Source organism: Arachis hypogaea, chromosome 6 (assembly GCF_003086295.3).
Source record: "Arachis hypogaea cultivar Tifrunner chromosome 6, arahy.Tifrunner.gnm2.J5K5, whole genome shotgun sequence".
Taxonomy (NCBI): domain Eukaryota; kingdom Viridiplantae; phylum Streptophyta; class Magnoliopsida; order Fabales; family Fabaceae; genus Arachis; species Arachis hypogaea.
In genome coordinates this window covers 5370996-5383198 of record NC_092041.1, presented here as the reverse complement: position 1 = coordinate 5383198, position 12203 = coordinate 5370996, and the positions used below count along the sequence as shown (strand labels likewise).

General features: G+C 35.0%; 3 protein-coding genes across 5 annotated transcripts; all 3 read left to right on the top strand.

The window, feature by feature from the left end:
* The first annotated feature begins 988 nt into the window (after positions 1 to 988).
* LOC112695557 (epoxide hydrolase 2) lies at positions 989 to 2569 on the top strand. Its single transcript, XM_025747933.3, has 3 exons — positions 989 to 1648; positions 1761 to 1999; positions 2175 to 2569. Exons 1-3 carry the CDS (start codon positions 1184 to 1186, stop codon positions 2434 to 2436), a joined length of 966 nt encoding a protein of 321 aa, XP_025603718.1. The 5' UTR covers positions 989 to 1183; the 3' UTR covers positions 2437 to 2569.
* Positions 2570 to 5836: 3267 nt separating this feature from the next.
* On the top strand, positions 5837 to 7119 carry LOC112695558 (epoxide hydrolase 2). 2 transcript variants are annotated; one of them, XM_025747934.3, is made up of 3 exons: positions 5837 to 6334; positions 6418 to 6662; positions 6761 to 7119. In XM_025747934.3, the coding sequence occupies exons 1-3, from the start codon at positions 5870 to 5872 to the stop codon at positions 7005 to 7007; spliced, it is 957 nt and encodes a 318-aa protein (XP_025603719.1). In that variant the 5' UTR covers positions 5837 to 5869; the 3' UTR covers positions 7008 to 7119. The 2 variants fall into 2 exon arrangements, with proteins under 2 accessions (XP_025603719.1, XP_025603720.1); XM_025747935.3 differs by having other exon boundaries at positions 6737 to 6865.
* A 3182-nt stretch (positions 7120 to 10301) lies between these two features.
* Positions 10302 to 11812, top strand: LOC112695555 (epoxide hydrolase 2). Of its 2 annotated transcripts, none has more exons than XM_025747931.2 (4): positions 10302 to 10361; positions 10508 to 11017; positions 11101 to 11345; positions 11442 to 11812. In XM_025747931.2, exons 1-4 carry the CDS (start codon positions 10320 to 10322, stop codon positions 11686 to 11688), a joined length of 1044 nt encoding a protein of 347 aa, XP_025603716.1. In that variant the 5' UTR covers positions 10302 to 10319; the 3' UTR covers positions 11689 to 11812. The 2 variants fall into 2 exon arrangements, with proteins under 2 accessions (XP_025603716.1, XP_072052674.1); XM_072196573.1 differs by having other exon boundaries at positions 10321 to 10361; positions 10505 to 11017.
* The last annotated feature ends 391 nt before the right edge of the window (positions 11813 to 12203 follow it).

Here is a 12203-nt window from a genome sequence, read left to right as displayed (position 1 = left end):
GCCCAGGTCCAATTAAAAGGCCTGATCCAAAGGATTAAAGCCTAGCTAAGCGCCGCCCTTCACATAAGAAGTCGGTGCCATTCACGACTTGGTCTGAAGAGGTCGGATGTGAGATTAGCTGGCAGATCAACACTCATTCAAATGAGTAACCGCCCCTAAAATCTCTCTAACCGCCTCTTAAAGCCATATCTTAACCTCCCCAAGATAATAGGGACGGTTACCACCCTAAAGATACGGCACTACACCAACGGTGGTTATTGGCTCACCACTATAAATACACTGACACCCCTCAGGTATCTCTAAGTCCAATACTCTCTAGACCTGCTCACACTCTTGCTAACTTAGGCATCGGAGTGTCTTTGCAGGTACCACTCCCCATTCACGCGCGAGCACAAGTCGGACGGAGCCTCCCGAGTTGCGGACCTTTCCGGAGTTCTCCTCCATCATACACTTGGGCCGCCAAACGCCATCCGTCGTATTAATCTCCGGTTACCCACCGTAACACCTCCATAACGATGTTATATACCAACACTCCATATCAAAATTAAAAAATTCGAAATATGTCACGTGTAAAGTAAATGCATTATTGAATCCATTATCATTATTAAGAAAACTGTACCTGGACCAAGCATATCAAAATCAAGATAAGTACATATTTATTATATGTATTTTTTATTTTTTAATATTAAAAGTAATTAATAATATAAAAAATTCAAAAAAATATATAAAAAAATGATTACTTTCATAAAAATATTTTTATATAAAAATAAAATTACAAATCATTAAATAAATTAATATATTTAATTAAAATAATTTTGATAGTTTATAATACTATTTTAGATACGAAAATATTTAATAATACAAAATTAATAAAATAAATTCTAACCTTTTTTTTTCCTTACATTATCCTTTTAGATAAGGATATACCGATATAGTGATGCTTCCGATTTTCTTCTAGACAAACACGCAATAGTCGAAGGTGACTTCTCCCGTACTCTTTTAATCTGAGGTGTTGTTTTCGTGACTTTATATCTCCAGTGGACCCCATCCCCATTTTTATTTGGCCATTTTTATTTTTTTTAATAATTTAGTCAAATATATATAGACACCATAATACGCCTTTTTCTTTATATAAACTAGCTTTGCTCAGCTTCTGTTACCCAAAAGAAAAAAGGAGATAGAAATGGATGGCATAAAGCATAGGAAGGTGGCAGTTAATGGCATCAACATGCATATTGCAGAGAAAGGAGAAGGCCCCGTGGTGCTCTTCCTCCACGGCTTCCCAGAGCTCTGGTACTCCTGGCGCCACCAGATTCTCGCTCTCAGCGACAGAGGGTACCACTGTGTGGCCCCTGATCTCCGCGGCTATGGGGAAAGCGATGCTCCTGCTTCCATCGAAAGCTACACGAGCTTCCACATAGTGGATGACCTTGTTGCACTTATTCACTCTCTTCAAGTTGAGAAAGTGTTCTTAGTGGGTCATGATTGGGGTGCAATCATCGGTTGGTACCTCTGCATGCTTCATCCTGAAATGGTTAAAGCCTACGTATGCCTCAGCGTCCCCTTCCTTCGAAGAAATCCCATAGTTCCCCCCGTGGACGCCATGCGTGCTCTCTACGGAGATAACTACTATATCTGCAGATTTCAGGTCCATCGGGTCCTTAGCTTAATTAATTCCGATTCTAACTACATTCTTATATCTACATTATTATTGCTATGAAGCTGATTGATTGTTGTTTAATTAATTTGTTTTCAAATAGAAACCGGGTGAGATGGAAGCGGAAATGGCCGCAGCTGGGACTAAGTACGTGCTTCAAAACATCCTTACAACTCGCAAGCCTGATCCTCCGATCTTGCCCCCGGGCAAGTTTGTATTCAATCCTGATATGAAAGACACCCTGCCTTCTTGGCTAACGGAGGAGGATCTTGATTATTTTGTCTCCAATTTCGAGAGGACGGGATTCACCGGAGCATTGAATTACTATAGGAACTTTAACCGGTTAGTTTGTTAATTAATTAATTAAGTTCTGAGTTAGTTGAGCAGTGCATTCAAAATATTGATGAGAAAAAGTACAGTTAAACAACTCCTAACAACTCATTTTAAATAAGTTAATAATTATTAATTTTATATTTTTTAAAACATAAAATTTAAATATTCACTAATTTGTTTGTAGGAATTGGGAGCTTGAAGCAGCATATAGTGGAGTGAAAATCAAGGTGCCAGTGAGATTCATCACAGGCGAATTGGACATGGTGTACAACTCACTAGGGTTAAAGGAGTATATCCACGACGGTCGCTTTAAGGAGGATGTACCAAATTTGGAGCATATAATTATTCAAACCGGAGTTGCTCACTTCAACACTATGGAGACACCAGAGGATGTCACTAATCACATTTACACATTCATTACCAAGTTCGATTTCCGCTCCATCTAGACTCTGGAGTCTGGTCTACATATATTTGTGAAACAATCACTCTTGCGTCTCCTTTCTACCATGTATTCATTAATACGTATGTTATTCAAATAAGCGCGTTGGCAAACGCAGAGGAAAAAGCCCTGCTGAGAAACTCTTGAGCAAGCAATTCTTAGTATTTTTTTTTATTATTTAGTTAATATAAATATTAAATTATTTTTAGTAAATAAATTTTATTAATTTATGTGCATAAATTTTTTAAAATATTAGTGTATATTATAGTGATTTATATGTGTAAAATTTTAATAAATATAAATGTAAATTATATACTTATTATATCCAAAATGTCGATAAATATAAGTATAAATTATTATTTATCTAAGTGGTAGTAAAAAATAATAATATTTATTGATTATATTGTTGAGTTAAATATATAATTAATTTAAATGATGATGACAAATATTATTTAATTGGATTAAACACTCAATTATTTTTTTGATCAGCCTTTGCTAAATGGTGTAGGCTAAAGAAACAAAAATAGCAGCAGCCCAAAGAGGTCTCGGTAGGTTCTCTAACTCTTAAAGGCCAAAAAAATAATGCAAAAAAAAATCAGATGGGCTGAATGAAAAATAAATTCAACCCAAGTCCAAGAAGATTCCACCAAGTTGAAGCCTTCTAAACTACAAAGCCAATATTCACAAGCTTGCTTAGGTCAAAATCAGAAAAAAAAAAAAAGAGAATTCCGCCCTTCTTATTTATTTACCAGAGAAGAAAGAAATAAAAAGCTATCACAAAAATAAATGTCTAATCACACTAATCAAAGTAAGTTAAGGTAAGTTAGAGGATAAAGGTGATTTATTTCCATATGCATGCAATTTATTTTTTTCATTCTTTCTTCAAATTTTTGCAACGCTAATTTGGAATAAATGAAAAAAGTGATTTCTGATGATCACTGCTGTGTATCAAAGGCTCAAATTATTTTTTGAGGACAAAACACTAACTCAAAGGTTTAGATTTGAATTTACCATTGAAACATTTTCTCTTTGCGGATCTGAGGTCTTCGGTCAAGAAAAAGAACCTGCTTTAAAACCCCTAATTTGGAGGGTTAAATGAAGAAAGTGAAATGACAAATAAAAGAGGCTCAAGGTTCAACAAATTGACTTAAGAGAAATCCAAACCAGAACTTGAGAAGAGGTACAAAAAGAACAATTTTTGTTTTCTGAGGACAAGGAGAGAAAACCAAAATTTAAGTTTGTTTAAGAGCTTCCCTATGAATAGTTCAACGTTTTGGACAGTGTTTCTAAGTTAAAAAAACATTCTGTCAAGATAAAGAGCTTCATCAGAGATAGCTAAATTCAGTTCAACTTATAGTAACAGAGGCTGTTAATGCATTAATCTCCTTCATGTTTTATTGTTTTATATTTCAGTTTTAATGCAGAGTGACACACTTGAGAGAAAAGCCAAGAGTGAATTCTGATTTTCTTTGGTTGTAATTTTTTATCTTGTGTCAAGTATCTGTGAGGTACTCCTTGCTAAATTGAGTAAATACTTAATGTAAAGAGTCTAGGTATTAGCATAACCAAGTCAAATTTAGGAAGAAACTTGAGAGTCTAGAGGATTGTGTGAATCCTAAGAAATTGGTGTATGTAATACTTTGATTCTAGTAAAAATTTCACCACTGTTGTGGTAAAAACTGGATGTAGGTTGCATTGTACAAGACAACTGAACCAGGATACTTGCTATATCAACTTTCTTCTCTCTCTTTATGTTATGTTTTTCGATATTTATGAGACAAAATAAAATTGTCTCATAAAATTTTTGCTGCATAGTTCAGAAAGTTTGATATTAAAGGCTTAATCCATTAAAGCAAAAGAAGGCCATAAATTCAACCTCTCTTTTCTAAGCCTTCTGTAATCTTCACATATAGCGTTAATTTTTTCAATTGAGTCTGATATAGCAATTTTGTTGGATAACCAATTAAAGTATCATCCAACTTTGTCAATTTTAATATGCTAAAACCAAAAACCTAATGAAACAAAAAATTCCAAAAACAATTATTTTTACTCTTACCGTTTTAAAAAATCAATGCATGCAGAAACATCTCCCCTTTCCCCAGCCGTGCCATTCTCCATCCTCCCCAACAAATTATGTTACTGCCACGCTGCAGTCTAAAATCCACTGATGGTATTTGTTGCATCAATGAGTGCTACCGACCACGTTGAAGATGACGAGGACAATCTCATGAACGGAGTTCCAGGCACCGTCGCTATAATGAGTTGCCAACGCTGACTTGGACCAACCGTTTGCCAGCTTCATTCCACACCCCGTTAATGCTATGTCGTTTGTTGAGCAAGAAATGTCTGTCGCTGCCGATTTCACTAGGTAACACCGTTTTTGTTGTCGTCGATTTCACAAGGTGATGCATGTGGTTGATTCTTGCTCCATTTTTTGCTCTTTTATTTTTTGCGCGGAACATAAAATTAACATATCCTCATCTTCAGATGTTTCTTTTTCGAATTACTGGATGTTTTCATTTCGAATTATTGGACTTTTTTTTGAATTAGTAAAAAATTCTATATTAAAATAGTAGATGTTTCGTTTCTAAATTAGGGGATTTTTTTTAATTCATGGATGTTTCTTTTAGTTGCACTCTAAGTTTTGAATGTTTTCTTTATTTGTTTTTGGATGTTTATTTTAGTTTTATACTGCTCTTTCCAATGACTTGCAGTAGTAATTATGGTGCCGTGACACGGCAATGCAGCAACGGCAGTTTCACGGGAGCGTGATCGTGTCACTCGCGCAAAAACTCCCTGCAGCAGTGACGTTAAGGAACGCATGCGCAATTTGCGCGAGAAATCCATCCAGCAGCAACAGTGCGCCGCACTGCGGAGGTGGAGATGCGATGGTGACACAGCGTTTGCGTAATGATTGGGTAACACGATGAGAGAGCACCTGTCTACGCAGCAGTTTTTTTTGCATGTGTTTAGAATAGGTTATGTTGCCTAATCTTAATTATTCAAATTGTCATTAATTCTATTTATTTAAAATTTAATTTTAAAAAAAATTAAAATTAATTTTTGAACAAGTTGTTTAAGTTGACTCGTGGATATGTTGACACCTGTACTTTTTCTTATGCACTTTTGTCATCTTTCTTACCTAATAATAGTGTTTTTTTTAAGAGAAGTGTTAGGTAAATAATAATCATCTTGAAATATGAGCAACCATCAATTAAATAAAAATATACTATACCTCTAAATTATTTATTTAAATTTTAATATTAAAATAACCATTCGTATACCTGATAAAATAAACATTCAATATATCTATTATACATACTATTTAATATTTTCATTATCTACTTATACTTTTTCTTTGTTTAATTTTTTAGTATTATTATTGGGGTTCTTAGCTGGAATATAAGGCCGACAGATGCATAGAGCTCTCATCGCGTGAGATGGAGGGAATAGAACACAGAAGCGTGGAAGTGAATGGCATCAACATGCATGTTGCAGAGAAAGGGCAAGGCCCTGTGGTGCTCTTCCTCCACGGCTTCCCAGAGCTCTGGTACTCCTGGCGCCACCAGATTCTCGCTCTCAGCGACAGAGGGTACCGCTGCGTTGCGCCCGATCTTCGCGGCTTTGGCGATACCGATGCTCCTGCTTCCGTGGACAGCTACAATGGCTTCCACGTAGTGGGTGACCTTGTTGCACTTATTCAGTCTCTTCAAGTGGAGCAAGTGTTCCTGGTGGGTCATGATTGGGGTGCACTCATTGGTTGGTACCTCTGCATGTTTCGCCCTCAACTTATCAAAGCTTATGTATGCCTCAGTGTTCCTTTCCTCCGAAGAAACCCCACTGTTCCCACCGTTGACTCCATGCGTGCTCTCTATGGAGATGACTACTATATCTGCAGATTTCAGGCATCCTCTGTCTCACTCGCTCATATACATAACTTACTGTTTGCTCCATTTATTTTTTCGTATTTGATGGATCTGATATGTAGGAAGAAGGCAAAGTGGAAGCTGAGATGGCTCAAGTTGGGGCTGAGTATGTGGTCAAGAACATAATTACAACTCGCAAGACGGGTCCTCCAATATTCCCTAAGGGAGAGTATGGAACCGCTTTCAATCCTGATATGAAACAAGATTTGCCTTCCTGGCTCACTCAACAAGATCTTGCTTATTTTGTCTCCAAATTCAAAAAGACTGGTTTCACCGGAGGATTGAATTACTATAGGAATTTAAACAAGTAAGTTCTCTTGAATCTTAAATTCTTAATGATGAAATATATAGGAAAGTATATTCTCTAGCATTGAAGTGAAGTTTTCAATTGTAAATTGGGTGCAGGAACTGGGAGCTGACGGCACCATGGAGTGGAGCGAAGATCAAGGTGTCAGTGAAATTCATAACAGGTGAGCTAGACATGGTATACACATCATTAGGGATGAAAGATTATATTGAGAGTGGAGGTTTCAAGGAAGATGTGCCAGGCTTGGAGGAAGTCATTATTCAACCAGGAGTGGCCCACTTCAACAACCAGGAGTCACCACTTGATATCACTAATCACATTTACGACTTCATCACCAAGTTTTGATTCCACTAATTTATCATCTTATTATCTGCGACGATTTGGTTCTGTTTTACCATTTGAAGCCATACATATAAAAGTAAGACCACTATGATTAGTGTGTGTTTGGGCATATAAACGTTCAAAGCATTTCATAATATGGCTCATCAAACAATGTTCAAAGCATTTATATTGATGAGTAGTTGAGTAGTGCATTCATAATATTGATGAGAAAAAGTACAGTTAAATAACTCCTAACAACCAACTTTAAATAAGTGTTGGTCTTGTATGACCCTGTGAGTCGACGCCGAGTTGTTATTTTCGATGCCGACCTTTGAACTTTTGTGGAAGTACGAGCTTTTTTTCCGAAGAGATGTCTAATTACGCAGAGTATGAGCAAGGAACAAGGGGAGAGTGTACCTGCAAAGGCCCTCCGAATATTAAGTTAGTATTGAAAATCAATGTATCCTTTGAAGATAAAATATCATACTTTTATAGGTGAGATAAAATAGGTCGGTTACGTTTCTATTAATCATCTGAATTGAAGAGTAATTAATAGGTTTTAACAAGTGATAATGTCTGATTGTAACGTATAACGCCGAGTTATAACGTAATGCCAAGTTATTGTATATAATGCCGAATTATGACATCGAATTTGTAACGGCCGTATTAGAAGATAAAATATCATATCTTTATAGGTGAAATAAAATAGGTTGGTTACGTTTCTATTGATCATCTGAATTGAAGAGCAATTAATAGGTTTTAATAAGTGATAATGTCTGATTGTAACGTATAACGCCGAGTTGTCGAGTTATGGTGCATAATGCCGAGTTATTGTATATAATGCCGAATTATGACATAAAATTTGTAACGGCCGTATCAAGTGTAATTAATAATTATTAATTTTATATTTTTTAAAACATAAAATTTAAATATTCACTAATTTGTTTGTAGGAATTGGGAGCTTGAAGCACCATATAGTGGAGTGAAAATCAAGGTGCCAGTGAGATTCATCACAGGCGAATTGGACATGGTATACACCTCACTAGGGTTAAAGGAGTATATCCACGACGCTTTAAGGAGGATGTACCAAATTTGGAGCATATAATTATTCAAACCGGAGTTGCTCACTTCAACACTATGGAGACTCCAGAGGATGTTACTAATCACATTTACACATTCATTACCAAGTTCGATTTCCACTCCATCTAGATTCTGGAGTCTGGTCTACATATATTTGTGAAACAATCAATCTTGCATCTTCTTCCTACCTTGTATTCATTAATACGTATGTTATTTAAATAAGCGCGTTGGCAAACTCAGAGGAAAAAGCCCTAAGTGAGGAACTCTTGGTCAACCCAACTTTTGTATATTTTTTTGTTATTATTTAACTAGTATAAATATTAAATTATTTTTGATAAATAAATTTGATCAATTCATGGATATAAATTTTAAAAACTGTAAATGGAAATTGTATTGATATGAGTGTGTAAAATTTCGATAAATAAAAATATAAAATATATGTTTATTATATTCAAAAAATTGGTAAATATAAATGTAAATGATAATATTTATTAGTCATGTAATATTATTCTTTTTAATTGCCTCTAATATAACAATTTTGCTAAATATCTAACTAGAGTATTAACTAACTCTATTAATTTCAATAGGCTAAAACAAAAAATCTAATAATGAAACAACAAAAACTCCAAAAATAATTTTTTTAATTTTTACTCTTACAATTAAAAAATCAATGCATGCAGAAACATCTCTCCTTTTTCCTAGTCGCGCAATTCTCTATCCTCCCCAACAAACTCTGTTATTCTCCCCAACAAATTCTGTTGCCGATCACGCTAAAAATGACGAGGACAACTCCATGAATGGAGTTTCCGGCACAATTACTGCTATAACGTGTGGCCAACGTTCGCCAATTTCATCATTCCACACCCCGCTAATCTTGTGTCGTTTGCCGAATACGAAACATTTGTCGTCGCTGATTTTACTAAGTAATACTGTTTCTGTCGCAGTCAATTTCACTATGTAACAATGTTGTATATGGCTGATTCTTGTTCTATTTTTTGCCTTTTTTTTGCACAGAATATAAAATTAACATATCCTCATCTTTAGATGTTTCTTTTCAAATTATTGAAAGTTTTCATTTTGAATTAGTGGAGTTTTTTTTTTCGAATTAGTAAAAGTTTCTATGTTAAAACAATAGATGTTTATTTTAATTAGTGGATTTTTTTTAATTTGTGAATGTTTCTTTTAGTTGCACTTTAAGTCTTAGATGTTTCTTTTGTTTGTATTTTGGATGTTTGTTTTAGTTTTATACTACTCTCTCTAACGGTCTGCAGCAACAATCATTGCGTCGTGACACGACAAATGGCGATGCAGCAAAGCAGTTTCACGGGGGCGCGCGGGATCGTATCACTTGTGCAAGAACTCCTTGCAGCGGCGACGTGAAGGAACATACGTGCAATTTGTGCGAAGAATCCCTCTAGTGGCGACAGTGTGGCGCATTGTGAAGGCAGAGATAGGCGGCGGCACATGTCCATGCAGCGATGTTTTTGTAGAGTAGATTACGTTGTCTAATCTTAATTATTCAAAATCTAATTTTTAAAAAAATTTAAAATTAATTTTTGAATAAATTGTTTAAATTGATTGGTGGGTGCGTTAGCCCATATACTTCCTCTTATGCAAATGACATCATGCATGTGATCAATCATTCACTTTTGTCATCTTTCTTACCTAATAATACTGTTTTCTTTTATTTTTTAGTATTATTATTGGCATAGTTATAAGAATTGAACCATTGATTAAATTAAATTACTAATTTATTAATTTATTAATTCAATTGATAAATCACTCGTTGAACTGATAAAATCAATTATATGTAAATAAAAAATATTAAATAGTCAAAAAATTAAAAAATTTATAATACATATTTTCTCCAACATTTTAAGAATAACTAAATCTCAAATTTTAAAGACAACTAATATAAAGATAAAAATAAAATTAGTTAGTACTACTATATATAGTATTTTAATTTGACACAATAAAAATACCAATCCATAATATCATTTAATTTTAATATTAATATCAAAACAGATAATTTTAATCACAATAATAACATTGAAATAGGTTAAGATTAATAAATTTTTAATAAAATTTATATTTCTATTAATAATAGTATATAATTAAAAATATAATTAATTTAAAAAATATAAAACAAAAAATAAAAAATTAAATTAAATATTTATAAAATTATTTAATTTAAAATTTATTATATAATTAGTCTTTGTCATATATAACATTGGAAAGTATAATGATAGAGTGGCAATGAAGATGGCTGCAACCAAAAAGGTTCCCTGTTCAACTCAGGTGGAAATGCAAGAACTGGTTGATTCGATTTTTCCGATTCTCCCCGGTTCATATTGGTTTCATTCTTAAACAGTCTAAAGAATGAATCGAATCGGTTTATAATTCGGTTTACTAATTTTTTCACTCAACCTTATAATTCTTAGCAGCAATATAAGGCCGACAGATGGATAAAGCTCTCATCGCGAGAGATAATGGAGGGAATAGAACACAGAAGCGTGGAAGTGAATGGCATCAATATGCATGTTGCAGAGAAAGGGCAAGGCCCTGTGGTGCTCTTCCTCCACGGCTTCCCAGATCTCTGGTACTCCTGGCGCCACCAGATTCTCGCTCTCAGCGACAGAGGGTACCGCTGCGTTGCGCCCGATCTTCGCGGCTTCGGCGACACCGATGCTCCTGCTTCCGTGGACAGCTACAATGGCTTCCACGTAGTGGGTGACCTTGTTGCACTTATTCAGTCTCTTCAAGTGGAGCAAGTGTTCCTGGTGGGTCATGATTGGGGTGCACTCATTGGTTGGTACCTCTGCATGTTTCGCCCTCAACTTATCAAAGCTTATGTATGCCTCAGTGTTCCTTTCCCCCGAAGAAACCCCACCGTTCCCACCGTTGACTCCATGCGTGCTCTCTATGGAGATGACTACTATATCTGCAGATTTCAGGCATCCTCTGTCTCACTCACTCATATACATAACTTACTGTTTGCTCCATTTATTTTTTCTTATTTGATGGATCTGATATGTAGGAAGAAGGCAAAGTGGAAGCTGAGATGGCTCAAGTTGGGGCTGAGTATGTGGTCAAGAACATAATTACAACTCGCAAGACGGGTCCTCCAATATTCCCTAAGGGAGAGTATGGAACCGCTTTCAATCCTGATATGAAAGAAGACTTGCCTTCCTGGCTCACTCAACAAGATCTTGCTTATTTTGTCTCCAAATTCGAAAAGACAGGTTTCACCGGAGGATTGAATTACTATAGGAATTTTAACAAGTAATTAACTTCTCTTGAATCTTGATATTGAAATATACAGGATATAGTAAATTCTCTTGGATTAAACTTAAGTTTTCAATTGTAAATTTGGTGCAGGAACTGGGAGCTGACGGCACCATGGAGTGGAGCGAAGATCAAAGTGCCGGTGAAATTCATAGCAGGTGAGTTGGACTCGGTATACACATCGTTAGGGATGAAAGATTATATTGAGAGTGGAGGTTTCAAGGAAGATGTGCCAGGCTTGGAGGAAGTCATTATTCAACCAGGAGTAGCTCACTTCAACAATCAGGAGACACCACATGATATCACTAACCACATTTACAACTTCATTACCAAGTTCTGATTCTACTAAATTATCATCTTTTTGTCCACTACTATTTGGTTCTGTTTTACCATTTGAAGCCTTACATATAAGAATAAGACCACTCATCCTGCTCTCTGGAATATATCTCTCTCTTTAATTTTCACTTGTATATGTCATCCTAGAATTTCTCTTTAAAATCCTCTTTTAACTGAATAATGTATGGCTAAAAGGAGTTATTTACTAATCAGAAACATTAAAAAGACATGTAATGTAATCCCATTATGAATTGTAGGTGTGTAACTAACTGTGAACACAATGCTTAGCAAACCACAATTTTTACAGATTATAAAGCCAACAAAGTAAAAAGTACAACTAATATTCATAAATTACCATAAAACATACACCAGAGAGTTGAATTGATCATGTCATATCCGGTCAATCATTTCATAGGGATAATTTTAAGATTACTCTTATGATTATACCAACGAGAAGAGAATCAAAACCAATAATTCTTTGTCACTGATGATAAGTTTGACAATCAGCTAAATCAAATT